The sequence below is a fragment of the Anser anser genome (genome assembly GCF_964211835.1).
Source record: "Anser anser genome assembly, contig: HAP1_SCAFFOLD_105, whole genome shotgun sequence".
NCBI classification, from domain to species: Eukaryota; Metazoa; Chordata; class Aves; order Anseriformes; family Anatidae; genus Anser; species Anser anser.
The window spans coordinates 66,546-94,502 of record NW_028153892.1 but is presented as its reverse complement, the minus strand read 5'-3'; the positions used below and the strand labels follow the sequence as shown (position 1 = coordinate 94,502).

General features: G+C 52.2%; 2 protein-coding genes across 3 annotated transcripts; one reads left to right on the top strand and one right to left on the bottom strand.

Moving 5' to 3' along the window:
• Positions 1-27,957, bottom strand: LOC310891212 (coiled-coil domain-containing protein 81-like). Of its 2 annotated transcripts, XM_083853493.1 has the most exons (3): positions 18,085-19,022; positions 16,708-16,845; positions 1-1,388 (listed from the first exon to the last, which is right to left on the bottom strand). In XM_083853493.1, exons 1-3 carry the CDS (start codon positions 18,358-18,360, stop codon positions 1,239-1,241), a joined length of 564 nt encoding a protein of 187 aa, XP_083709619.1. In that variant the 5' UTR covers positions 18,361-19,022; the 3' UTR covers positions 1-1,238. The 2 variants fall into 2 exon arrangements, 1 of the variants encoding a protein (XP_083709619.1); XR_014577480.1 differs by lacking the exons at positions 1-1,388; positions 18,085-19,022 and adding an exon at positions 26,992-27,957 and having other exon boundaries at positions 9,950-16,845.
• On the top strand, positions 19,922-21,455 carry LOC310891217 (olfactory receptor 14C36-like). The gene has a single exon (XM_083853497.1). The coding sequence runs from the start codon at positions 20,162-20,164 to the stop codon at positions 21,251-21,253; it is 1,092 nt and encodes a 363-aa protein (XP_083709623.1). The 5' UTR covers positions 19,922-20,161; the 3' UTR covers positions 21,254-21,455.

Genomic DNA, 27,957 nt, shown 5'->3' with positions numbered 1-27,957 from the left:
GAGGAAAGAAGCAGCACCGGTTGCCGGGCGCCGATTGGCTGCCAGAGCCGCCAGGCAAAGGGAGCCCCACCCCCTGCCGGCTGCCTGGGGCTCGCTGCCATGGCAACCGTGCGACCGCCTGACCAGGCAGGGCGGGCGCCGCCATCTTAGGGGTCGTGGGCGGGCTGGGGGCGTCTCGGGGCCTGAGGGGGGGACCCGGCCCGTGTGCCCGGGGCGCCCCTGCCCGCCCCTGCCCGCCCCTGCCTTTGCTCGCTCCCTGTGCCTCACCGCCTTGTCTTCCCTTTTCTTTGCGGTGTCGAATGCACGAGAAGCCCGACAGGCTCGGGAAGGCGGCCAGTCACTTGCACAAGAAGCAATAGGGCTGGATGCTCCTGAAATGCTGCTTGTTGCTGGCCGGGGCGGCACCCTGCCACAGTCATGGTGCCAGCCTGGCAGCTTTGTGCCTGGGTATCACTGTGAGATCAGGCTAACAGGATGAAGGCTTTGTTCCTCATCCCTTCTGCTGAGAGAGGGGTTTTGCCTCTCGGCAGCAGCTATCCCCAGGCTCTCAGCATATTTAAGCAAACTAAATGCAGCTACAGCCTCTTCTTTGTCTGAGACCTGATCTCAGCTGATGAGGAAGGAATGGGACCAGCAAATCCTTTCTGGCTGCAGCAGCTCAGGCCCGGCTGCCCTGGCCCTGGGGCAGGAGGAGCTGCCTGAAGACCCCCAGGGATGGCACGGAGGGGCTGCAGGCCTCCCAGGGGCTGGCTTGTGCCTCGGATGTCCCATCTGTGGGGCTGAGCCCTCTGTGCCCCCAGGAGCTGCCGTGCCCTTCAGAGGGACTGGGGCTGTGGTGGCAGTGCCCAGAGCCCTGCAGCAGCCTGCTCCGGACACTGCCCTGGGGCCAGCCCAGCATGAGAAGCTGGGCTGGGCTGGGCAGAGGGCAGGGAGGTGGGCAGAGGGCAGGAAGGTGGGAGTGCCTCCACAGCAGAAAGGGATCCCTCAGCCTCTGTCAGACACCCCTTCTGCCTCTCCCCTCATCCAGACCCTGCAGCCATGCGGTGCCACGTGCACCCACCCTTCCAACCTGTGATGAGTTTTAGGCCTTGGCGGTAACCAAGGTCATGCCCGCTTTAGGAGGAATCAAAGGGTGTCAGAGGCAAGCCCAGGACTCAGGGACCGGGCTCCTGGACATGTCCTGACATCACTCAAGAGCTACTCGAGTGCCCCAGGACGGGAACGGAGCCGGCACACACTTACTCAGGCTGGAGTCTCTCCAGCTTGGCTGCTGCTCCCAACTCCTCTGCTGGGGCAGGGTTCTCAGCCTTCCTCCACCTCTTCCTGACCTCCTTGCTCCTGGGCTGGGCTGGAGGACGGGGAGTCCAAGCATGTTGGCTGTTGAATCGCTGCAAGGAGAAGACGCTCTCATCAAACAGGACTGGACACACAGGTGCTGTTTCCCAGAGGACCTCTTGAAAGGGCCCTGCAACAGGACCTGGGAACCAGGCGACTCGGCGCTGCCAGCCCACGTCTGGCTGCTGCTTTTATCCCTCCCTTTCTGCTGACAACCTCTCCCTCACAGGGAGGAGCAGGCAAAGCCCTGCCCTGCGGCCTGGTGCCCGTCCTGCTCCCACCACCCTGGGACCTGCCGCCCTCGGAGCCCTGGCGGAGAGGATCGCTGCTGTTCTCAGCGCTGTTGATCACTGCCAGTAGCTGGGGTATCTGTTGGTCCTCCCCCTCAGACCAGGCTTCCCATGCAGCCATTTCTGCCCGGGCTTGCTCTTGTAGCTTTCGGTACGTGGGCCATGAGCTGTCTGTTTGGTCCCACTGTGAAGACAGGTTCCAGACCTCCTGGAGGAAAAAAAAACAAAACAAAAACACAACAGCAGACAGGATTGGTCTCAGCTGTCCCTCAGGCCTAACCCGCACTCCTGCCCCCTCGCCTCAGCCGGTCTGTCAGCAGTGCTTCGACCCTCCAGGATGAGGGGCCCTGAAGCTAGGCCAGGCTCCTCAACTCGTGACAAACACAGCTGAACAGCCCGCGGTGACCAAAGCCCTCTGCCATCAATGACCCAGAAAGGCCTTGTTCCTTTTCCATGGCCCCTGGTCAAAATGAAGTGGCTCATGGCAACACGGGAGGCAGTAAGAGGCAGGGAAGGTGTGCGGGACGCCACCTTCTGTCTCCTGAGGAAGAGATGAAGGAGGTAACAAACGTGGAAATGAACGCATCCCAAGGGACCTGCTCGGGATCGCTCCACACAAAGAGGCTTTTGCACAGGCCCAAACAGCACGGTCATTGCAGCAAGGCAGAGCAGGTACCTGCAGCGCTCTCCTGGAGGCTTCAGGAGCAGGGAGCGCAGTGGTGGTTGTAAGGAATGGTCCAGCAATTCGTGCCACTAAGGGATTTGAAGGGTTAACATTGAGGCCTGGGTTTAGGTGATAAGAGAACAAAGGGATTTCTTCAGAGAAAACCTGCTGACTCTGCACGGACGTGCAGTAACTTCTGACAGCCGGCCAAGAGACCACTAGATAAGGAGGAAGAATATGAGCCTCCCCGTCTGAGCGGCCCCCAAGAGACTAACAGAGACTGATAAGCAGGCGCACCTGGGAGGACTTTGGATTCGGGAAACCAATTATAATAACCCTGCCTCTTCTAGAAGTAGTAATGAATATGTATTAGCCTAGGAGCATAAAAACCAGCCGCCTTACGTAACAGGTGTGCGTCCTGGTGGAGCAGAGACTCCCGGCGCACCCAGCGCTGTTTGCTCGCCTCTATTCGTTTAATAAATTGTAAACTTTGATTGTAATCCTATTTGGGACTCAGTCATTTATAACAGTGGTGGACTTGGCTCGAGGAGCTGTTTCCTGCCTGTCTGCCTTCTTCGTCCCGGGGGAGCTGCCCGGACACGGGGGGAGCACACTGCAAACAGACACCAGGAGGAGGCTGCATGAGCCCAGGGGAATTCAGTCTCCAGTCCAAGCTCGCAAGCTGCGTCAGCCTCTGCAGCAGACGGCAGTTCCACAACGAGCGGGCGTATTGGACTGGCTGTGTTCACTTCAGCAGAGACAGAGAGAGCCAAACGCGAAGCTGTGGCACCACCTGCCTTCAGGAAGGCTCGGGATGCCCGCATCCAGGCCCTTTTTGGTGGAAGAAGGAGAGGAGCAGTGTCTTGCGCAAGGACAGGAGCCGAGAGACACCATTATGGCCCACCCGGGCTTTACTTCAGCTTCTCCTCTGTGGCCCTGAAACACGGTGCGCTCATGGGTGGAAAACAGGTTATCGCTGCGGAGCCAGTAGCATCAGAGAAAGCCGTCAGGTAAGGAGGGCAGTCATGCCATCTCCCTACCTCAGCACTCTCTTGTGCCTGCCACAACGTTTGGGATAGCGTTTGAAAAAAATGCCTGAAAGAAACTTTTCCATCTGGTATCACAGCTCCTTAGGCTGGAAGAAACAGCAGGGGCCACGGCAATCCTAAGCCACGGTGAGACATGTTAGAATGAAGGCAGGGGACATTTGCTCCCACAGACAAGAAGATGGACTCTGCTGCAATGTGGGGGGGCTCCTGAAGGGAGAAGAGCTTCTGCAACAAGGCCCTGCATTCAGCTCCCCCAGGGATCGGGGCCCTGGTGGAAAATGAAGCTGGTGTGCCAGTCTCAGGCAAACGTGCTGCACGCTTGCCATCCGTTGAGAGAGCGGCCTCCGCTGGGACGTGTGTCAGGAGCCACCCTGCGGCTGGTGGGTCCAAAGGGGACATCTCTCCTGTGTGGCTGCAAGTGGCTCCTTCCTCCTTTCCCCCAGGGGTCTCACCTGGTAGACGGCTTCTTCTCCACATCTTGCTGCCTTGTGCCCGGCTCCCAGCTTGTCAGGATGGGGAGGGAAAGCTTCTTCCTCCTCTGCAGCAGCTTGCCAGGATGGCTCTCTGAAACTAGGAAAGGAGGAAGCTCTTCAGAGCAGCCGCGTGGGCACTGCCTTTTAACCTGGTTCAAGTCAGCCAGCATGGGACAGGGACCACCTCCAGACAGCAGGGACCTGTTCCCTTACCTCTTCTGATCCTGCGCTCTCCTGAAGCTTCCTCCTGTGAGGTGGTGGAAGCTTTGGCCTCTGGCCTTCTCCTCACAGTCAGATGAAACCTGGCAACCAAACGATGACAGGGGCTTGAAGAAGGCTGGCCTCCTACCCGTTGCAGCTTGCTGGCAGTAATCCTCCTGGTGTTGCACGAGGCATGGCATCCCTTTTCCGTCATGCCCATGCATGGGGTTTGTTGTCAGTCTTCCCGCAGCACCAGAAAAGGTAGCCTAAATTCCCCTCCACATGCAGGCAACTCTCTTTGACGGGAATCGGAACAGCGCGGGCACAAGGAACACAACCACAATGCCCCTCCGCTCCAGGTGAAGACACTCGTAGCCGAAACTCAGCATTAGTTAAGCAGGAACCAGTCTCCCCGGGATTTAGCCCTGACTGGGTGCTGAAGGTGGAGACCCAGCCGCGCACGGTCCAAAGCAGGAGGTGGGAAGCCTCCCGCTGGGTCAGCCAAGGGCTGCAGAGGAAATGCACTCACCTTGGGAACATCTGGATCCCACGAGTGGTGGTCTCGCCACTGAAGGCGGTCAGATGTGCCGGCCACATTCTCTGCAAAGAGACACAGACCTGCTGGAGGGTTTCTGAGGCGGTTTTCTCACGGCTCTCATTGACAGGAAGCAAACCTGTCTTCCAAGCCAAAAGAAAGCCTTCTCTCCAAAGCCCTCCTCCAAAGCCTCTTCCATGAACCTTTGTTCTGCTCTGGAGGAGCTGCATGGCAGAATATGGAGGCTGTACAGTAACACTGCCAGGCTTTTTGCAGGGGCAAGCATCCAGATGCTCAGAAGAAACTCTCTTTGTTAACGGAGAAAGCAGCTAAGGGGGCAAGCGAGGGGAAGGGCATTTGACTGGCCTGCCATGTCCGGGCTGGCCAACAGCGGTCGGATTCCTCACCCTTCACTAGGATTCCCAAAGAAGTTGAAGTAGCCCTCAAAACCTCACCAACTTACACTGTGGAGCAGTGCAACAAGGCCCGCAGTGCTCTCCAGACGTTTGACACAGTCCAGATAAAACTTCACGCACGGGAAACCATCTTCGCACGTCAGAACACCAATGTCCCTGAAGGCAAAGGGGACGTGCTCCTTGCTCCTCAGGAGGAAGCAGTACAAGAGGATGGTCTCTTGCACACAGTTCTTCACCACGTGCAGTGGGAAGGAGGTGGCTCGCGATAGCTGCACGCAGTTCAGCGGCTCGATCTTGACACCATCTGCAAGGAGAAGCAACATCCTCACTGCCACAGCAAGCCCAAGTTGCTTGCAACATTCAGAACAAGTTCCCAGAGAAAGGGTCACTCAGAGGAACTGCTCCTGGGGCACAGTTTCTTTTGGGGGAACTCAAGCTGCACCCTGACCGTCGGAGACAATCCTCTACTTCTCCCAGGCCTTTCCAAAGAGCAGGGAGAACAAACCGTTCCGGACATGGGGCAGGAACGGGGGGGCTGCTGCCTTCTCACCAGGGAGGAGCTCAGTGGGACAGTAGATCTCCTCCAGCCACAACTCATCGATGTCCAGCTGGAAGAAAGGTCTTCGAATCAAGAGCAGCTCTTCTTTGCCATGGAACTGCTCTCGGACAACACCAAAGGTCCCGAGTCCCGCAACCCAAACTCCCTGCACACAGAAAAGTCAGAAAGGCCGAGGAGGGAGTTCTTGAGAGACGGGAAAAGGGATGACTGTCAGAGCAGGGGGACACTGCTCTGTGCCCTGCCCGCTCCTCAGGGACAATGGGGCAAGGTGGGGCACTTTGGAAAGCTTTGCAAAAGAGCCGCATCCTCTGTTTCTTTCGTCACCCCCCCTCACAGGATTTGCCAACATCCCTTGGCTAGAGAAGCGCCCGGAGGTTTCCAGCACACGGATTAGGCCTGGGACTGACTGCCAGCAACTGTCCTAGGCACGGAGCCAGGATATTCCCCCATCTCTCTGCTCGCCCTCCCCACTCAGGCCGCAGGGAAGAGTGAAGCCCTAGGGTGTGCCAAACACCTGAGAGGCAGAGCACATCTGGCCTTGGTTTCTCTCCCAGCTGGCCAAGAAGCTGCTCCGGGCACCCCGGGCAGTCTCAGAGCACTGCCACGGTGCTCGGGCAGGGATTGCTCTGCAGGGCCCAGGACACCAGCCCACCTTACTCCGCTTCAGCTCTTCCAGAATGTACTCGGATACGGAGTACCGAGGCCCCCTCGGGACCCTGGGGTCCCCTCTAGTCCTTGACTAGAGGTGTGGTGCTGAGACCTTGTCCAGGTCCCTTGAGAAAGGCTGGGCATTGACAGATTGGCAGTGGATTCATCTGGTCTCAGCAGCATCTGGCTTCTTTTCAGGGTAACATAAATGTGATTGCCCTCCATCTACAAAAGCTCAGGCAGCTGGGGACAAGTCCAGCCAGCTCCCTCACTCTGCTCTGAGCCACAGGGAATCCCTTTGCCTCTCAGGTCTCACAACCATTCCCTGTGAGTGCAGCAGAAATGCTCAGGATTTCTGACTTCAGAGAACACTGTGTGGGCATGAAGAGGGGGAAGAGAATGTGTGTAAAACATTGCCCCTAAAACTCCTTTCTGCCAACTACATTATGTAGCAGCGGAATGCAGATGTTAACATGCTGACATGAAGATGATCAGCATGCTGGAGCACCTCTCCTTCGAAGAAAGGCTGAGAGAGCTGGGGCTGAGCAGGGTGACCTCACTGCAGCTTTTCCGCATTTAAAGGGGTCTTCTAAAAATATGGAGAGCTATTTTTTTGATCAATCAAATCATGACAGGATCAGGGGAATGTTTTTAAACTAAAAGCGGGGAGATTTAGATTAGAGATTAGGAGGAAATTCTTCACTCAGAGGGAGGCGAGGTACTGAAACATATTGCCCAGATAGGCTGGGCATTCATTTCATCTGACAAAATCTGAAAATAAAACCTTGCCCTCCTGCTATGTTCCTGTGTACTCCCTGCACTGGGTCAGGACTGATTCCCTCGCGAGACCAGCAGCAGAGGCCCCTGCTCCTCATCGCACACTGAACCTTAAAAATGAAGCTCATGTCATGGAGCTAAATGAAAGATTCCAGCAGAGAAACAAAAAGCATTGGAGTATGGCAGGGGGAGGTCTACAAGGAATGGCATAGGGTTCACTCAGAGAAACCTGTCCTAACTTTTCATTGCCTTTTACTACATGTACAGATCTCCATACCCAACAGGCATCAGATGTCCAACAGCAGCTCCATCAGCGAGTTCCTCCTCCTGCCATTCGCAGACACGCGGGAGCTGCAGCTCCTGCACTTCGCGCTCTTCCTGGCCATCTACCTGGCTGCCCTCCTGGGCAACGGCCTCATCCTCACCGCCGCAGCCTGCGACCACCGCCTCCACACCCCCATGTACTTCTTCCTCCTCGACCTCGCCCTCCTCGACCTGGGCTGCATCTCCACCACTCTCCCCAAAGCCGTGGTCAACTCCCTCTGGGACACCAGGGCCATTTCCTTATACAGGATGTGCTGCCCAGGTCTTTTTCTTTTTCTTTTTGTTTTCAGCAGAGTGTTATCTTCTCACTGTCATGTCCTACGACCGCTACGTTGCCATCTGCAAGCCCCTGCACTATGGGAGCCTCCTGGGCAGCAGAGCTTGTGCCCAGATGGCAGCAGCTGCCTGGGGCAGTGGCTTTCTCCATGCTGTGCTGCACACTGCTAATGCATTTTCTCTGACACTTTGCCAAGGCAATGCTGTGGACCAGTTCTTCTGTGAAGTTCCAAAGATCCTCAAGCTCTCCTGCTCAAACTCCTACCTCAGGGAAGTTTGGATAATTATGGTTGGATTCTGTTTAGCGTCTGGGTGTTTTGTTTTCATCGTGCTGTCCTATGTGCAGATTTTCAGGGCTGTACTGAGGATGCCCTCTGAGCAGGGACAGCTCAAAGCCTTTTCCACGTGCCTCCCTCACCTGGCCGTGGCCTCCCTGTTTCTCAGCATGACCATATTTGCCTACCTGAAGTCCCCCTCCATCTCACCATCTCTGGACCTGGTGGTGGCAGTTCTGTACTCAGTTGTGCCACCGGCATTGAACCCCCTCATCTACAGCATGAGAAACAAGGAGCTTAAGAGTGCTGTTAGGAAAGTGATTGCATGGATATTTCTGATTAGTGATAAATTTCCCCTCTATCTACACAAATGACTTCCCTTGCAGGCCTGCTCCTTGTTTATCATTATTGAAGTTTTTATCCTCAGTATCATTTGCATTTACTAATTTCTTAGAAATATGTTTCTTTATTCATCGGCCACCTACTGCGGAATGAAACTGTTCTGTTTACTCTCGAGGCTTTATAATATGTGTATAACAGCAGGCCAGAGTAAACTCTGTGATAGCGTCTGCCTAATAAAATTGCATCTCCCCAGTGCTCTTCTTGAAGACTTGGTTCTTCTTTCAAAGCTGGTGCCAAGACCAGGGCTGAGCAGCTGCTCCCCGAAAAGCCTGTTGCTCCACGGATAAGGCAAAGAAAAAGCTCATTTTGTGAGCTGTGAGAGACCGAGGGTAGGATTTAGGAGTAAGCTGTTGGTGTCTGATGACAGCAGAAATGGTGAACAGTCACTGAGGTACACAGCCGTGACTGTCCCACAACTGTCAGGGCAGAGGACATCCTCCAGGAAATTAACGGGGAGCTGCCTGAAGCTGCCACAACCATGGAACCCAGTGAGAGGGTTTGGCAGCAGTGATCCCAACCCAGCTGGGTCTACTTCTCACCCTGTGCAGCTGTGTCTGTTTGCTTCTGTCCTGCAGTTCCTAGGGCCAGCACGCATCCTTGAGACAGTTTCCCCCAAGCTATCTGTTGGCCCTTACCTCAAAAGTCACCACCGGACGAGGCTTCTCAGCTCACGTACACCTGAAGGACTGGAGTGAAGCTGTGATCACAGAAAGAGCAAGCCCTTGGATCCTTGCAACATCCTTGGATCTCTGCATGGCTGGAAGCCTCTGCAAGCCCCATGGGAAAAGAGAGCCTACTGAGAACATCCTGATGCTCCATATACCATCCCCTCAGGCCATCAAGAAAGGTCCCTCAGCCCTAAGATCCAGCCCAGCTTCTTGTTGCATCAGCAGCCAGGAGAAATTGCCCCAGAATACCCAACACTCTTGCGCTAGCAAGCAAATACGCCCATGTGTGTACATAAACACACCGTCTTGTACACACACACAAACGTGCACACACGGATACAGCTGAGCACACACAAACCGGTTCAACTGGGAACAGCATTTGCCCAGGGTAGGCAGTGACTGGAGCCTCACAAAGGGAGGGATCAGTCAAGCTGGAGTCACCCACAGGGACAGTACCGAATTAAGATGTCCACAGGCAAAAGATGACTCTGCAGCTCCTGTGGGATTCAGTGGGAGACAGCATGCACAAGGAAGGGAAGACACACAGGGACTGATGCTGTATAACCTGCCAGGCACCTAAGCACCGCACAGCCGTTTTTTCCCCTCTCCCCTCACAGCAGGATGAATGAGATGTTATAAATGACTGAGTCCCAAATAAGATTACAATCAAAGTTTACAATTTATTAAACGAATAGAGGCGAGCAAACAGCGCTGGGTGCGCCGGGAGTCTCTGCTCCACCAGGACGCACACCTGTTACTTAAGGCGGCTGGTTTTTATGCTCCTAGGCTAATACATATTCATTACTACTTCTAGAAGAGGCAGGGTTATTATAATTGGTTTCCCGAATCCAAAGTCCTCCCAGGTGCGCCTGCTTATCAGTCTCTGTTGGTTTCTCGGGGGCCGCTCAGACGGGGAGGCTCATATTCTTCCTCCTTATCTAGTGGTCTCTTGGCTGGCTGTCAGAAGTTACTGCACGTCTGTGCAAAGTCAGCAGTTTTTCTCTGAAGAAATCCCTTTGTTCTCTTCTCGCCTAAACCCAGGCCTCAATGTTAACCCTTCACACCCCTTAGTGGCACGAATTGCTGGACTATTCCTTACAATTCCTCCCTTTTTTTTTTTTTAATATCATCAATTCGTGTCTCTTCTTCAACTTTTGTTAGTAGCAGTTGGATTTCATCAGTCAGTTCTCGGGGTGTCCATTTCTTAAGCATCATTATCGACACATCACCTTTTCTCTCCCAAAGTCATCACAAATTGGGTGCTATTTATTATCCGCCGTATCAACAACGTAAAGCAAGGTATCATACAAGGTATAAACAATAATGTCATTACACCACATAAAAATAAAAATAGCATTCTTTTAACCCATGGTCCACCGGGCAACCATGGAAAGAAATCCCAATCCATACCCTTCCAAGTTTGTACTGGGACGTGGGCTAGCTTTTTAATTTCTTTTGTTATCTGCTGAACCACTTTTCCATTATCATCAATTTGTAAACAACAATTAGAATCGTTCAGTTTTCCACACACTCCCCCTTCTTCTGCTAGTAAATAGTCTAAGACCATTCTACGTTGAAAGATAGCATTCCTCATCTGAGTGGATTGATCAGCCAGAAGATCCAAGGTCGTCGCTGTTTGATTGGTTACAACTTCGAGGATAGCTTGCGACCTAATTGTTCGGTTCAAATTATAAATAGGTTCTCGGGCTCCTGATACCAACTCATTCGGGTTCCACGTAGCTGGCCCATAATGCTGTATGATTCTTTCAGGAGGCCATTCATCCTTTCCCCATTTTTGGGCACTATCCCCGGATAAGGAAGTATCAATAGATCGTTTTACTCTGTTCAGGTCATCATATAATCTTATTCCTAAATGATTTCCTTGTGTTTGTGACAATAAAAAGAACAAGGGTCTTATGTACCCCACATAGCATATTCCCGACCAGTTTCCGGGTAGCCTCTTGTAAGCATGTTTGCCACACACCCAATAATGTCTCTTTAGGGCCCACGTCCCGTTTGGAAAATGGCCATCCCATCCATCTTTACCCTTTGGGGCGTGATAATACAGAGTGTCCTTGTTACCGAGTGGTCCTGTTACAATGTCTGCCCCGTTTGTACTCGTATATGCACGCTTCCAAGCTCCCACGTTGGGTTTCCACTTACAGTCACAATTCAGTTCTCTTTGGCGACCTGTCATATTATAAGCCTTTTTCGCCGTCCAATCTTGAAAGTGTGGGAAGCGCCTTCAATCATGGGGTTGGGCCCGCTTTCAGAGCTTGTGTTACCATTCAACCCTTCAGGGTGATCCAGCTCCTGGAAAAACTAATCACAATTTTATTATGGGTTTAAAAGGTTCTCATGTTATTTTTCTCAGGACAAACTGATCTTGGTGTGGGAGAAGTCCGGTCGAGGCACTCTCACTTGGCGGTCAATACCCATAGGGGTTGCCTCCCTCGGTAGACCATACACGCCGCAGTGGAGGGTCCTACCCCAGTCTTGCCTTCTCCCTTTCCTCCCTTCAGCCTTGTCCTCTTTATCCAGTGCCCTTAATTCATGCAGAACCTCATTGCTGGGATATCAGTTCCTCTTTAGTCTCAGTTTCAGTTCCCCAGGAGTGGACTCAACCCTCCAGGCTTCGGTAGTTATTGGTCCTTTTATTCTGGATGCGTGGGTCCAACCCCTTTCTGCTGTTCTCACAGCTGTTTCAGTAGTAAGTAAAACAAGGTACAGTCCCTCCCATCGGGGGTTCAATGATTCTTCTCTCCAGGTTTTTATTAAGACCTTGTCTCCTGGTTGTATTTTATGAATAGCAAATCCTAAAGGTGGTGTCTGAGTCATCATCCCAATTTCTCTTATCTCCTGTAATCTCCTTCCAATGGTAATTATGTATTTCTGGATACTATGATCCTCAACTACATTGTTCCCTAGGGGCATCCCTTGAGAATAAGGCATACCATATAACATTTCATATGATGATAACCAGTCTCACTGTGTGGTTTAGTTCTTATGTTTAAAAGTGCCAATGGTAAGCATTTCGTCCAGGGCAGCTGTGTCTTGATCATTAACTTAGCCAATTGTTGTTTTATTGTTTGATTCATCCTTTCTACTTTCCCTGAGCTTTGTGGGTGCCACGGAGTGTGGTATTCCCACTGAATACCTTTCAAGGGGTACATCCTTCAAATCTTTGTGGCTGGCGTATGTTCGATTATTTCCACACAACTGTGTTCCAACGGTCCTTCTTCTGGAACGGTTCCTAGAAATACTGCTGGATATAACAGGTTAGTCGTTTTCAAGGTTATGTCATCTTGTTCAGTTAGGATTGCCTGATATTTCATCATCCAGCTGGGTGATAACCAGTGCCCCCCCCCCCTTTGTTCCAAAACGGTTGTTACCATATGTGGTCCAAAAACTTCAATACGTTTTCCCATTTGAAGGCAAATAATTTTCTACTATCTTTATCAAGAGGTATGCAAAAGAAGGCATCCTTTAAATCTATCACGGTAAACCATTTATATTTCCCTTTCACAGATGTTAACAATGTGTAAGGATTAGCTACTACCGGGTGAATGTCCTTTGTTATTTCATTTATTGCTCTAAGATCTTGTACAAATCTATACTCGCCATTCGGCTTCTTTACTGGAAAAATTGGAGTATTGTATTCCGATTTACATTCTTCCAGAATCTGATATTTGAGAAATTTGTCAATAATTTTCACCATTCCTGTGCCTAGCTTCTATCTTAAGTGGATATTGTTTGATTCAAACAGGTTTGGCTCCTTCCTTTAATTCCACCTTTACCAGTTGTGCCAGTTTCGACTTCCCTGGTACATCTGTTTCCCGTACTGTTGCTATAACTGCATTTTCTGCTTCTCTTGGAATATTAACAAAGGGTTTATCTTTGATCATTAGGATTTGGCCTACTTTGGACTCAGGTACCTTCATTATTAATTCTCCATCCTCAAAGGTTATTGTTGCATCTAATTTGGCTAATAGATCCCGTCCCAAGAGTGGCATCGGGCATTCTGGTACATACTAAAATTCATGGGTTAGTTCCTTACCCCCAAAACGCAAATCAAGGGGTTGTAAGAATGACCATTCCTCCTCTTTCCCTGTGGCTCCAATTATTGTAGTTGTCTTAGTTCCTAATCGTCCTTTTAAACTATTTAACACTGAATATGTTGCTCCTATTACATTTACAGCCTAATTAACACAGAGAAAGAAGCTCCCATAACCAACAAAAAATTCAAGCCTCTGTCTTCGTTTCCTAGCTTTATTTCAACTAGTGGACCTGCTAGGGTAGATGCCCCAGGTCCCCATCATTCCTGACTGTTGTAAGTTTGTCCTGCAGCCTAAGACAATTTCTTTCTGATATCAGGGGCTGATTGCCCTGGAAAGAGGCTAGCCAGTTGCCTCTCTCTCTCTCTTTTTTTTTTTTTTTTTAAGCCAGGTCCATTTTTTTTTTCCATTGCATTTCAAAGTTGGTCCAGAAATTCAAAAATTCCATAAATTCCATAGGGGTTTCTTTTGGACCTTGTTGGAACAGATTCTCATTTCCCAATTTAACCAGATTTTAGTATTTACATAATTTCCGGGGTGATTAGGGTCTCAGTGAGGGGGTCGGTCAGGGGAATGCAATGGTTGAAAGTTCCCTGAGCGGTCCCATTGGCAATCTGAGCTCACACAGGAACTCAGGTTGTTTCAAGAGTTAGCTGCTTTTCTGTTTCCACGACAACTCTCTCGGACCCATCACGGTCCCCCTGCCCCAGAGGGCTCACACCCGCGATTTAGAGATCTCAGCCTCGGGTTGAGACGGAACTATTAACATTCCTACATCCTCTTTCCCTGATCTCAGCCTCGGGTTGAGACGGAACTATTAACATTCCTACATCCTCTTTCCCTGCTCATTCAACTTCAAACAGCTCTGTTAAATACTACATGCCACACAACCTTTAACACCTTCAACAATCCTTTTAACACTTCCTTTATCTTTCTCCAGCCCGTACTTTTCTAATGCCAACACCAAAGGCTCAGTCAGGGGCCAACTTAATTCCAAACCTTTTCCCTCCAACATGCTGAAACAACATATCACTATACAACATTTCATCCTATTTTCCTTCTCTCCTCAAAAACATTAATTGCAAGACACTGTTATAGTCGATTGATCCATAAAGTGGCCATTTAGTTTATATAGTGGCCACCATTGATTGCAATACTTAGTGAAAGTCCTCTTGCTTTCTGTGCCCCCATTTCTAACAATATCCTTCCAATGTGCCAATATGCACCCAAGGAGGCTTTTTTTTTTTTTTTAGGACGTCTTTTTTTTTGGATTTTCCCCTTTTCCTTGATTTCCCATTCCCTTTTATTTATTTATATTAGTTACTGTCCCTTGTTTCAATTTCCACGCAAACCTTTTTATTGCAGGTTTTTACTATCTTTTCCTAATCTTCTTCCCAAATGTCCCAATTCTCTGGGATTAAACTCTTCTTTCCACATACAAACTTTACTATTTCAGATTATTAATGAGCCCCATTCCAATCATAAATCCGCAGGACTTCGGAAAAAACACCTGAAGCACTCAGCCTTCTGTCTTCTAGACAAACAATACCACCTTTTCCACAAAATTTACATTTCAATAAGACCGAATTTCAAGCCAAATGCTAATTTTTCTCATGCACTTTGTTAGTAAGCCTACACAAAACAAGGAATCACTCCTGTGTATCCGTCAAGATGGGGGTTTAAAAAGGTATTGAGGCCTAAATAAATTCGCTCTCCCCCTTCTTACCGAATTCCCAGGGCTCAGGCCCGAACCACCAAAGAAGTGGCTCTCCGTTCTACCACTTTGATAATCAGTCAGCCCCCCTCCCCCGATACTTGGGAAACTGACCGAACACCACCGCGAATATACCCAAACTTCTAAACTGTTACTTAGATAATGCTCCCACCTTCCTCCTTGACACAGTCAAAACATTTAAGAACAAAACAGGATTACAAGATGCACCACCGGGGGTGGATTGTTAGGATATAGAGGTGGTAGGTTATCCAATGACTCCCATTCATCATCTTTTTCTTTTTCCTTTTTTTTTTATTTTTTACTTTTTTGTTCTCTTCTTCGTCAAACTTCTCGTCTGCTTTTAGTGTAAATATTGAGGCTGGAAAAGGACGTGAGATCCTGATCCATAATCCTGCATAATCACTTTCCTCCTGGCTAAAAGGTTCCTTTGAATTAACATGTATATTTAAGGCCTGGCAAACCCAGTCTTCAAAGGATCCGAAAACGGGCCAAAAGACATGTGGTCTTAAAGGCTCCTTTGGCCATTCTGTCATACAATACTGAACCATTTTTAATTTACTTTTTCCCTTTTCTGGGGCCCCTATCGTTCCAATTTCTAATCATTATCGCTAATGAACTTTCTGGTGGTATGTCTGGTAATTTGCTCCCTTTTCTCTGGTCCCAGGTCTTCAATTTTGTCTGACCCATCTAGGAATTTTACTGTGGCAATTCCTACAGCCCTTGGTTGCCTTAGTGAGAGTGTCTTGCAGGGGGTTTAGGACCTATCACCCACCCACGAATCCTATAGGAATCGCTTCGGTCCTTCACCGGCCAAGTCCCTCGCGGGAGATTGGAACCGCGGCTAGAAGACCTCCACAATCGCTTCGGAACTACGTTCCGTCTCAGTCACACTCTCACACACACAGGCAACCGAATCCCACCCAACCGAACGGTATACGCCTTAAATACTTACGACTCCGTCGTCTTCATTCGGATCTTCGCGCGCAGAATTACGGGCAAAATATAGTGCTGCAGCCGGCAAAGGGAGCTCATAAAAAAATCTAAATCTTTGCTTGCCCTTATTCAGGTTCAAGATGGCATTAGCCCCGACCTGACTCGAACAGGAGCCACCAAATGGTGGGGGCGCCCCTCCTAGATCAAGTCAGAATTCAGGAACCAAGACCATACCGGACGAGCCCCCAGTTGTTATAAATGACTGAGTCCCAAATAGGATTACAATCAAAGTTTACAATTTATTAAATGAATAGAGGCAAGCAAACAGCGCTGGGTGCGTCCTGGTGGAGCAGAGACTCCCGGCGCACCCAGCGCTGTTTGCTTGCCTCTATTCATTTAATAAATTGTAAACTTTGATTGTAATCCTATTTGGGACTCAGTCATTTATAACAGAGAGAATTGAAAAAGCAAAAAGTGTGAGAACTCGGGGGTTCAGATAGTTAACAACTTCATAAGAAAGAAAACAAAGAAATAAACCAACAAATATAAGGGGAAAAACAAATACGAAAAAAACCACCTTCTTCTCGTATTTATAGGCATTGGTGAGATCCCTTCAGACCCTCCTCTGCTCTAGGCTAAAAACGTCCCTTATCACCCTGAGCCCGTGTAGAAACAAGCAAAACAAGGTCCCTATTTAGAGTCTGTTTTCTGGTGAGTGTGTTTGACAGCAACTGCGCAAGAAGACCCAAGCCCTCAGGTGCTATCCCGAGCAGCTTCCCTTCACGTGATGCAAATGCTGTGGCAAAGACTTATCCCTTGCTCGTCCCCGCCTGCAGTCACAGGACTGCCACACAGCAGGGCCCTGCAACAGGACCTGGGAACCAGGCGACTCGGCGCTGCCAGCCCACGTCTGGCTGCTGCTTTTATCCCTCCCTTTCTGCTGACAACCTCTCCCTCACAGGGAGGAGCAGGCAAAGCCCTGCCCTGCGGCCTGGTGCCCGTCCTGCTCCCACCACCCTGGGACCTGCCGCCCTCGGAGCCCTGGCGGAGAGGATCGCTGCTGTTCTCAGCGCTGTTGATCACTGCCAGTACCTGGGGTATCTGTTGGTCCTCCCCCTCAGACCAGGCTTCCCATGCAGCCATTTCTGCCCGGGCTTGCTCTTGTCGCTTTCGGTACGTGGGCCATGAGCTGTCTGTTTGGTCCCACTTTGAAGACAGGTTCCAGACCTCCTGGAGGAAAAAAAAAAAACAAAAACAAAACAAAAACACAACAGCAGACAGGATTGGTCTCAGCTGTCCCTCAGGCCTAACCCGCACTCCTGCCCCCTCGCCTCAGCCGGTCTGTCAGCAGTGCTTCGACCCTCCAGGATGAGGGGCCCTGAAGCTAGGCCAGGCTCCTCAACTCGTGACAAACACAGCTGAACAGCCCGCGGTGACCAAAGCCCTCTGCCATCAATGACCCAGAAAGGCCTTGTTCCTTTTCCATGGCCCCTGGTCAAAATGAAGTGGCTCATGGCAACACGGGAGGCAGTAAGAGGCAGGGAAGCTGTGCGGGACGCCACCTTCTGTCTCCTGAGGAAGAGATGAAGGAGGTAACAAACGTGGAAATGAACGCATCCCAAGGGACCTGCTCGGGATCGCTCCACACAAAGAGGCTTTTGCACAGGCCCAAACAGCACGGTCATTGCAGCAAGGCAGAGCAGGTACCTGCAGCGCTCTCCTGGAGGCTTCAGGAGCAGGGAGCGCAGTGGTGGTTGTAAGGAATGGTCCAGCAATTCGTGCCACTAAGGGATTTGAAGGGTTAACATTGAGGCCTGGGTTTAGGTGATAAGAGAACAAAGGGATTTCTTCAGAGAAAACCTGCTGACTCTGCACGGACGTGCAGTAACTTCTGACAGCCGGCCAAGAGACCACTAGATAAGGAGGAAGAATATGAGCCTCCCCGTCTGAGCGGCCCCCAAGAGACTAACAGAGACTGATAAGCAGGCGCACCTGGGAGGACTTTGGATTCGGGAAACCAATTATAATAACCCTGCCTCTTCTAGAAGTAGTAATGAATATGTATTAGCCTAGGAGCATAAAAACCAGCCGCCTTACGTAACAGGTGTGCGTCCTGGTGGAGCAGAGACTCCCGGCGCACCCAGCGCTGTTTGCTCGCCTCTATTCGTTTAATAAATTGTAAACTTTGATTGTAATCCTATTTGGGACTCAGTCATTTATAACAGTGGTGGACTTGGCTTGAGGAGCTGTTTCCTGCCTGTCTGCCTTCTTCGTCCCGGGGGAGCTGCCCGGACACGGGGGGAGCACACTGCAAACAGACACCAGGAGGAGGCTGCATGAGCCCAGGGGAATTCAGTCTCCAGTCCAAGCTCGCAAGCTGCGTCAGCTGGCCAACAGCGGTCGGATTCCTCACCCTTCACTAGGATTCCCAAAGAAATTGAAGTAGCCCTCAAAACCTCACCAACTTACACTGTGGAGCAGTGCAACAAGGCCCGCAGTGCTCTCCAGACGTTTGACACAGTCCAGATAAAACTTCATGCACGGGAAACCATCTTCGCACATCAGAACACCAATGTCCCTGAAGGCAAAGGGGACGTGCTCCTTGCTCCTCAGGAGGAAGCAGTACAAGAGGATGGTCTCTTGCACACAGTTCTTCACCACGTGCAGTGGGAAGGAGGTGGCTCGCGATAGCTGCACGCAGTTCAGCGGCTCGATCTTGACACCATCTGCAAGGAGAAGCAACATCCTCACTGCCACAGCAAGCCCAAGTTGCTTGCAACATTCAGAACAACTTCCCAGAGAAAGGGTCGCTCAGACGAACTGCTCCTGGGGCACAGTTTCTTTTGGGGGAACTCAAGCTGTACCCTGACCGTCGGAGACAATCCTCTACTTCTCCCAGGCCTTTCCAAAGAGCAGGGAGAACAAACCGTTGCGGACATGGGGCAGGAAGAGGGGGGCTGCTGCCTTCTCACCAGGGAGGATCTCAGTGGGACAGTAGATCTCCTCCAGCCACAACTCATCGATGTCCAGCTGGAAGAAAGGTCTTCGAATCAAGAGCAGCTCTTCTTTGCCATGGAACTGCTCTCGGACAACACCAAAGGTCCCGAGTCCCGCAACCCAAACGCCCTGCACACAGAAAAGACAGAAAGGCCGAGGAGGGAGTTCTTGAGAGACGGGAAAAGGGATGACTGTCAGAGCAGGGGGACACTGCTCTGTGCCCTGCCCGCTCCTCAGGGACAATGGGGCAAGGTGGGGCACTTTGGAAAGCTTTGCAAAAGAGCCGCATCCTCTGTTTCTTTCGTCACCCCCCTCACAGGATTTGCCAACATCCCTTGGCTAGAGAAGCGCCCGGAGGTTTCCAGCACACGGATTAGGCCTGGGACTGACTGCCAGCAACTGTCCTAGGCACGGAGCCAGGATATTCCCCCATCTCTCTGCTCGCCCTCCCCACTCAGGCCGCAGGGAAGAGTGAAGCCCTAGGGTGTGCCAAACACCTGAGAGGCAGAGCACATCTGGCCTTGGTTTCTCTCCCAGCTGGCCAAGAAGCTGCTCCGGGCACCCCGGGCAGTCTCAGAGCACTGCCATGGTGCTCGAGCAGGGATTGCTCTGCAGGGCCCAGGACACCAGCCCACCTTACTCCGCTTCAGCTCTTCCAGAATGTACTCGGATACGGAGTACCGAGGCCCCCTCGGGACCCTGGGGTCCCCTCTAGTCCTTGACTAGAGGTGTGGTGCTGAGACCTTGTTCAGGTCCCTTGAGAAAGGCTGGGCATTGACAGATTGGCAGTGGATTCATCTGGTCTCAGCAGCATCTGGCTTCTTTTCAGGGTAACATAAATGTGATTGCCCTCCATCTACAAAAGCTCAGGCAGCTGGGGACAAGTCCAGCCAGCTCCCTCACTCTGCTCTGAGCCACAGGGAATCCCTTTGCCTCTCAGGTCTCACAACCATTCCCTGTGAGTGCAGCAGAAATGCTCAGGATTTCTGACTTCAGAGAACACTGTGTGGGCATGAAGAGGGGGAAGAGAATGTGTATAAAACATTGCCCCTAAAACTCCTTTCTGCCAACTACATTATGTAGCAGCGGAATGCAGATGTTAACATGCTGACATGAAGATGATCAGCATGCTGGAGCACCTCTCCTTCGAAGAAAGGCTGAGAGAGCTGGGGCTGAGCAGGGTGACCTCACTGCAGCTTTTCCGCATTTAAAGGGGTCTTCTAAAAATATGGAGAGCTATTTTTTTGATCAATCAAATCATGACAGGATCAGGGGAATGTTTTTAAACTAAAAGCGGGGAGATTTAGATTAGAGATTAGGAGGAAATTCTTCACTCAGAGGGAGGCGAGGTACTGAAACATATTGCCCAGATAGGCTGGGCATTCATTTCATCTGACAAAATCTGAAAATAAAACCTTGCCCTCCTGCTATGTTCCTGTGTACTCCCTGCACTGGGTCAGGACTGATTCCCTCGCGAGACCAGCAGCAGAGGCCCCTGCTCCTCATCGCACACTGAACCTTAAAAATGAAGCTCATGTCATGGAGCTAAATGAAAGATTCCAGCAGAGAAACAAAAAGCATTGGAGTATGGCAGGGGGAGGTCTACAAGGAATGGCATAGGGTTCACTCAGAGAAACCTGTCCTAACTTTTCATTGCCTTTTACTACATGTACAGATCTCCATACCCAACAGGCATCAGATGTCCAACAGCAGCTCCATCAGCGAGTTCCTCCTCCTGCCATTCGCAGACACGCGGGAGCTGCAGCTCCTGCACTTCGCGCTCTTCCTGGCCATCTACCTGGCTGCCCTCCTGGGCAACGGCCTCATCCTCACCGCCGTAGCCTGCGACCACCGCCTCCACACCCCCATGTACTTCTTCCTCCTCGACCTCGCCCTCCTCGACCTGGGCTGCATCTCCACCACTCTCCCCAAAGCCGTGGTCAATTCCCTCTGGGACACCAGGGCCATTTCCTACACAGGATGTGCTGCCCAGGTCTTTTTCTTTTTCTTTTTGTTTTCAGCAGAGTGTTATCTTCTCACTGTCATGTCCTACGACCGCTACGTTGCCATCTGCAAGCCCCTGCACTACGGGAGCCTCCTGGGCAGCAGAGCTTGTGCCCAGATGGCAGCAGCTGCCTGGGGCAGTGGCTTTCTCCATGCTGTGCTGCACACTGCTAATGCATTTTCTCTGACACTTTGCCAAGGCAATGCTGTGGACCAGTTCTTCTGTGAAGTTCCAAAGATCCTCAAGCTCTCCTGCTCAAACTCCTACCTCAGGGAAGTTTGGATAATTATGGTTGGATTCTGTTTAGCGTCTGGGTGTTTTGTTTTCATCGTGCTGTCCTATGTGCAGATTTTCAGGGCTGTACTGAGGATGCCCTCTGAGCAGGGACAGCTCAAAGCCTTTTCCACGTGCCTCCCTCACCTGGCCGTGGCCTCCCTGTTTCTCAGCATGACCATATTTGCCTACCTGAAGTCCCCCTCCATCTCACCATCTCTGGACCTGGTGGTGGCAGTTCTGTACTCAGTTGTGCCACCGGCATTGAACCCCCTCATCTACAGCATGAGAAACAAGGAGCTTAAGAGTGCTGTTAGGAAAGTGATTGCATGGATATTTCTGATTAGTGATAAATTTAAATGATCTACACAAATGACTTCCCTTGCAGGCCTGCTCCTTGTTTATCATTATTGAAGTTTTTATCCTCAGTATCATTTGCATTTACTAATTTCTTAGAAATATGTTTCTTTATTCTTCGGCCACCTACTGCGGAATGAAACTGTTCTGTTTACTCTCGAGGCTTTATAATATGTGTATAACAGCAGGCCAGAGTAAACTCTGTGATAGCGTCTGCCTAATAAAATTGCATCTCCCCAGTGCTCTTCTTGAAGACTTGGTTCTTCTTTCAAAGCTGGTGCCAAGACCAGGGCTGAGCAGCTGCTCCCCGAAAAGCCTGTTGCTCCACGGATAAGGCAAAGAAAAAGCTCATTTTGTGAGCTGTGAGAGACCGAGGGTAGGATTTAGGAGTAAGCTGTTGGTGTCTGATGACAGCAGAAATGGTGAACAGTCACTGAGGTACACAGCCGTGACTGTCCCACAACCGTCAGGGCAGAGGACATCGTCCAGGAAATTAATGGGGAGCTGCCTGAAGCTGCCACAACCATGGAACCCAGTGAGAGGGTTTGGCAGCAGTGATCCCAACCCAGCTGGGTCTACTTCTCACCCTGTGCAGCTGTGTCTGTTTGCTTCTGTCCTGCAGTTCCTAGGGCCAGCACGCATCCTTGAGACAGTTTCCCCCAAGCTATCTGTTGGCCCTTACCTCAAAAGTCACCACCGGACGAGGCTTCTCAGCTCACGTACACCTGAAGGACTGGAGTGAAGCTGTGATCACAGAAAGAGCAAGCCCTTGGATCCTTGCAACATCCTTGGATCTCTGCATGGCTGGAAGCCTCTGCAAGCCCCATGGGAAAAGAGAGCCTACTGAAAACATCCTGATGCTCCATATACCATCCCCTCAGGCCATCAAGAAAGGTCCCTCAGCCCTAAGATCCAGCCCAGCTTCTTGTTGCATCAGCAACCAGGAGAAATTGCCCCAGAATACCCAACACTCTTGCGCTAGCAAGCAAATACGCCCATGTGTGTACATAAACACACCGTCTTGTACACACACACAAACGTGCACACACGGATACAGCTGAGCACACACAAACCGGTTCAACTGGGAACAGCATTTGCCCAGGGTAGGCAGTGACTGGAGCCTCACAAAGGGAGAGATCAGTCAAGCTGGAGTCACCCACAGGGACAGTACCGAATTAAGATGTCCACAGGCAAAAGATGACTCTGCAGCTCCTGTGGGATTCAGTGGGAGACAGCATGCACGAGGAAGGGAAGACACACAGGGACTGATGCTGTATAACCTGCCAGGCACCTAAGCACCGCACAGCCATTTTTTCCCCTCTCCCCTCACAGCAGGATGAATGAGAGAATTGAAAAAGGTAAAAGTGTGAGAACTCGGGGGTTCAGATGGGTAACAACTTCATAAGAAAGAAGACAAAGAAATAAACCAACAAATATAAGGGGAAAAACAAATACGAAAAAAAACACCTTCTTCTCGTATTTATAGGCATTGGTGAGATCCCTTCAGACCCTCCTCTGCTCTAGGCTAAAAACGTCCTTTATCACCCTGAGCCCGTGTAGAAACAAGCAAAACAAGGTCCCTATTTAGAGTCTGTTTTCTGGTGAGTGTGTTTGACAGCAACTGCGCAAGAAGACCCAAGCCCTCAGGTGCTATCCCGAGCAGCTTCCCTTCACGTGATGCAAATGCTGTGGCAAAGACTTATCCCTTGCTCGTCCCCGCCTGCAGTCACAGGACTGCCACCCAGCAGCACTGTGCCCAAGCTCCAGGAGCAATCGGGCCCAACCCAACACAAGGCCCAGGAGGAGAGCGCGGAAGTGAGAGCAGAGGAAAGAAGCAGCACCGGTTGCCGGGCGCCGATTGGCTGCCAGAGCCGCCAGGCAAAGGGAGCCCCACCCCCTGCCGGCTGCCTGGGGCTCGCTGCCATGGCAACCGTGCGACCGCCTGACCAGGCAGGGCGGGCGCCGCCATCTTAGGGGTCGTGGGCGGGCTGGGGGCGTCTCGGGGCCTGAGGGGGGGACCCGGCCCGTGTGCCCGGGGCGCCCCTGCCCGCCCCTGCCCGCCCCTGCCTTTGCTCGCTCCCTGTGCCTCACCGCCTTGTCTTCCCTTTTCTTTGCGGTGTCGAATGCACGAGAAGCCCGACAGGCTCGGGAAGGCGGCCAGTCACTTGCACAAGAAGCAATAGGGCTGGATGCTCCTGAAATGCTGCTTGTTGCTGGCCGGGGCGGCACCCTGCCACAGTCATGGTGCCAGCCTGGCAGCTTTGTGCCTGGGTATCACTGTGAGATCAGGCTAACAGGATGAAGGCTTTGTTCCTCATCCCTTCTGCTGAGAGAGGGGTTTTGCCTCTCGGCAGCAGCTATCCCCAGGCTCTCAGCATATTTAAGCAAACTAAATGCAGCTACAGCCTCTTCTTTGTCTGAGACCTGATCTCAGCTGATGAGGAAGGAATGGGACCAGCAAACCCTTTCCGGCTGCAGCAGCTCAGGCCCGGCTGCCCTGGCCCTGGGGCAGGAGGAGCTGCCTGAAGACCCCCAGGGATGGCACGGAGGGGCTGCAGGCCTCCCAGGGGCTGGCTTGTGCCTCGGATGTCCCATCTGTGGGGCTGAGCCCTCTGTGCCCCCAGGAGCTGCCGTACCCTTCAGAGGGACTGGGGCTGTGGTGGCAGTGCCCAGAGCCCTGCAGCAGCCTGCTCCGGACACTGCCCTGGGGCCAGCCCAGCATGAGAAGCTGGGCTGGGCTGGGCAGAGGGCAGGGAGGTGGGCAGAGGGCAGGAAGGTGGGAGTGCCTCCACAGCAGAAAGGGATCCCTCAGCCTCTGTCAGACACCCCTTCTGCCTCTCCCCTCATCCAGACCCTGCAGCCATGCGGTGCCACGTGCACCCACCCTTCCAACCTGTGATGAGTTTTAGGCCTTGGCGGTAACCAAGGTCATGCCCGCTTTAGGAGGAATCAAAGGGTGTCAGAGGCAAGCCCAGGACTCAGGGACCGGGCTCCTGGACATGTCCTGACATCACTCAAGAGCTACTCGAGTGCCCCAGGACGGGAACGGAGCCGGCACACACTTACTCAGGCTGGAGTCTCTCCAGCTTGGCTGCTGCTCCCAACTCCTCTGCTGGGGCAGGGTTCTCAGCCTTCCTCCACCTCTTCCTGACCTCCTTGCTCCTGGGCTGGGCTGGAGGCCGGGGAGTCCAAGCATGTTGGCTGTTGAATCGCTGCAAGGAGAAGACGCTCTCATCAAACAGGACTGGACACACAGGTGCTGTTTCCCAGAGGACCTCTTGAAAGGGCCCTGCAACAGGACCTGGGAACCAGGCGACTCGGCGCTGCCAGCCCACGTCTGGCTGCTGCTTTTATCCCTCCCTTTCTGCTGACAACCTCTCCCTCACAGGGAGGAGCAGGCAAAGCCCTGCCCTGCGGCCTGGTGCCCGTCCTGCTCCCACCACCCTGGGACCTGCCGCCCTCGGAGCCCTGGCGGAGAGGATCGCTGCTGTTCTCAGCGCTGTTGATCACTGCCAGTAGCTGGGGTATCTGTTGGTCCTCCCCCTCAGACCAGGCTTCCCATGCAGCCATTTCTGCCCGGGCTTGCTCTTGTAGCTTTCGGTACGTGGGCCATGAGCTGTCTGTTTGGTCCCACTGTGAAGACAGGTTCCAGACCTCCTGGAGGAAAAAAAAACAAAACAAAAACACAACAGCAGACAGGATTGGTCTCAGCTGTCCCTCAGGCCTAACCCGCACTCCTGCCCCCTCGCCTCAGCCGGTCTGTCAGCAGTGCTTCGACCCTCCAGGATGAGGGGCCCTGAAGCTAGGCCAGGCTCCTCAACTCGTGACAAACACAGCTGAACAGCCCGCGGTGACCAAAGCCCTCTGCCATCAATGACCCAGAAAGGCCTTGTTCCTTTTCCATGGCCCCTGGTCAAAATGAAGTGGCTCATGGCAACACGGGAGGCAGTAAGAGGCAGGGAAGGTGTGCGGGACGCCACCTTCTGTCTCCTGAGGAAGAGATGAAGGAGGTAACAAACGTGGAAATGAACGCATCCCAAGGGACCTGCTCGGGATCGCTCCACACAAAGAGGCTTTTGCACAGGCCCAAACAGCACGGTCATTGCAGCAAGGCAGAGCAGGTACCTGCAGCGCTCTCCTGGAGGCTTCAGGAGCAGGGAGCGCAGTGGTGGTTGTAAGGAATGGTCCAGCAATTCGTGCCACTAAGGGATTTGAAGGGTTAACATTGAGGCCTGGGTTTAGGTGATAAGAGAACAAAGGGATTTCTTCAGAGAAAACCTGCTGACTCTGCACGGACGTGCAGTAACTTCTGACAGCCGGCCAAGAGACCACTAGATAAGGAGGAAGAATATGAGCCTCCCCGTCTGAGCGGCCCCCAAGAGACTAACAGAGACTGATAAGCAGGCGCACCTGGGAGGACTTTGGATTCGGGAAACCAATTATAATAACCCTGCCTCTTCTAGAAGTAGTAATGAATATGTATTAGCCTAGGAGCATAAAAACCAGCCGCCTTACGTAACAGGTGTGCGTCCTGGTGGAGCAGAGACTCCCGGCGCACCCAGCGCTGTTTGCTCGCCTCTATTCGTTTAATAAATTGTAAACTTTGATTGTAATCCTATTTGGGACTCAGTCATTTATAACAGTGGTGGACTTGGCTCGAGGAGCTGTTTCCTGCCTGTCTGCCTTCTTCGTCCCGGGGGAGCTGCCCGGACACGGGGGGAGCACACTGCAAACAGACACCAGGAGGAGGCTGCATGAGCCCAGGGGAATTCAGTCTCCAGTCCAAGCTCGCAAGCTGCGTCAGCCTCTGCAGCAGACGGCAGTTCCACAACGAGCGGGCGTATTGGACTGGCTGTGTTCACTTCAGCAGAGACAGAGAGAGCCAAACGCGAAGCTGTGGCACCACCTGCCTTCAGGAAGGCTCGGGATGCCCGCATCCAGGCCCTTTTTGGTGGAAGAAGGAGAGGAGCAGTGTCTTGCGCAAGGACAGGAGCCGAGAGACACCATTATGGCCCACCCGGGCTTTACTTCAGCTTCTCCTCTGTGGCCCTGAAACACGGTGCGCTCATGGGTGGAAAACAGGTTATCGCTGCGGAGCCAGTAGCATCAGAGAAAGCCGTCAGGTAAGGAGGGCAGTCATGCCATCTCCCTACCTCAGCACTCTCTTGTGCCTGCCACAACTTTTGGGATAGCGTTTGAAAAAAATGCCTGAAAGAAACTTTCCCAGGAAGCCTCCCGCTGGGTCAGCCAAGGGCTGCGGAGGAAATGCACTCACCTTGGGAACATCTGGATCCCACGAGCGGTGGTCTCGCCACTGAAGGCGGTCAGATGTGCCGGCCACATTCTCTGCAAAGAGACACAGACCTGCTGGAGGGTTTCTGAGGCGGTTTTCTCACGGCTCTCATTGACAGGAAGCAAACCTGTCTCCCAAGCCAAAAGAAAGCCTTCTCTCCAAAGCCCTCCTCCAAAGCCTCTTCCATGAACCTTTGTTCTGCTCTGGAGGAGCTGCATGGCAGAATATGGAGGCTGTACAGTAACACTGCCAGGCTTTTTGCAGGGGCAAGCGCCCAGATGCTCAGAAGAAACTCTCTTTGTTAACGGAGAAAGCAGCTAAGGGGGCAAGCGAGGGGAAGGGCATTTGACTGGCCTGCCATGTCCGGGCTGGCCAACAGCGGTCGGATTCCTCACCCTTCACTAGGATTCCCAAAGAAATTGAAGTAGCCCTCAAAACCTCACCAACTTACACTGTGGAGCAGTGCAACAAGGCCCGCAGTGCTCTCCAGACGTTTGACACAGTCCAGATAAAACTTCATGCACGGGAAACCATCTTCGCACGTCAGAACACCAATGTCCCTGAAGGCAAAGGGGACGTGCTCCTTGCTCCTCAGGAGGAAGCAGTACAAGAGGATGGTCTCTTGCACACAGTTCTTCACCACGTGCAGTGGGAAGGAGGTGGCTCGCGATAGCTGCACGCAGTTCAGCGGCTCGATCTTGACACCATCTGCAAGGAGAAGCAACATCCTCACTGCCACAGCAAGCCCAAGTTGCTTGCAACATTCAGAACAAGTTCCCAGAGAAAGGGTCGCTCAGACGAACTGCTCCTGGGGCACAGTTTCTTTTGGGGGAACTCAAGCTGTACCCTGACCGTCGGAGACAATCCTCTACTTCTCCCAGGCCTTTCCAAAGAGCAGGGAGAACAAACCGTTGCGGACATGGGGCAGGAAGAGGGGGGCTGCTGCCTTCTCACCAGGGAGGATCTCAGTGGGACAGTAGATCTCCTCCAGCCACAACTCATCGATGTCCAGCTGGAAGAAAGGTCTTTGAATCAAGAGCAGCTCTTCTTTGCCATGGAACTGCTCTCGGACAACACCAAAGGTCCCGAGTCCCGCAACCCAAACGCCCTGCACACAGAAAAGACAGAAAGGCCGAGGAGGGAGTTCTTGAGAGACGGGAAAAGGGATGACTGTCAGAGCAGGGGGACACTGCTCTGTGCCCTGCCCGCTCCTCAGGGACAATGGGGCAAGGTGGGGCACTTTGGAAAGCTTTGCAAAAGAGCCGCATCCTCTGTTTCTTTCGTCACCCCCCTCACAGGATTTGCCAACATCCCTTGGCTAGAGAAGCGCCCGGAGGTTTCCAGCACACGGATTAGGCCTGGGACTGACTGCCAGCAACTGTCCTAGGCACGGAGCCAGGATATTCCCCCATCTCTC

Excerpts from the sequence above, each read along its gene's own strand:
- LOC310891217 (XM_083853497.1), top strand. The coding sequence starts at position 20,162 with ATGAAAGATTCCAGCAGAGAAACAAAAAGCATTGGAGTATGGCAGGGG.
- LOC310891212 (XM_083853493.1), bottom strand. The coding sequence starts at position 18,360 with ATGTTGCTTCTCCTTGCAGATGGTGTCAAGATCGAGCCGCTGAACTGC. Across the intron at positions 16,846-18,084 it reads TTGTTGCACTGCTCCACAGT|GAGGTCTGGAACCTGTCTTC; the intron begins GTAAGTTGGTGA and ends TTTTTCCTCCAG. Across the intron at positions 1,389-16,707 it reads AGGACCAACAGATACCCCAG|CGATTCAACAGCCAACATGC; the intron begins GTACTGGCAGTG and ends TTCTCCTTGCAG.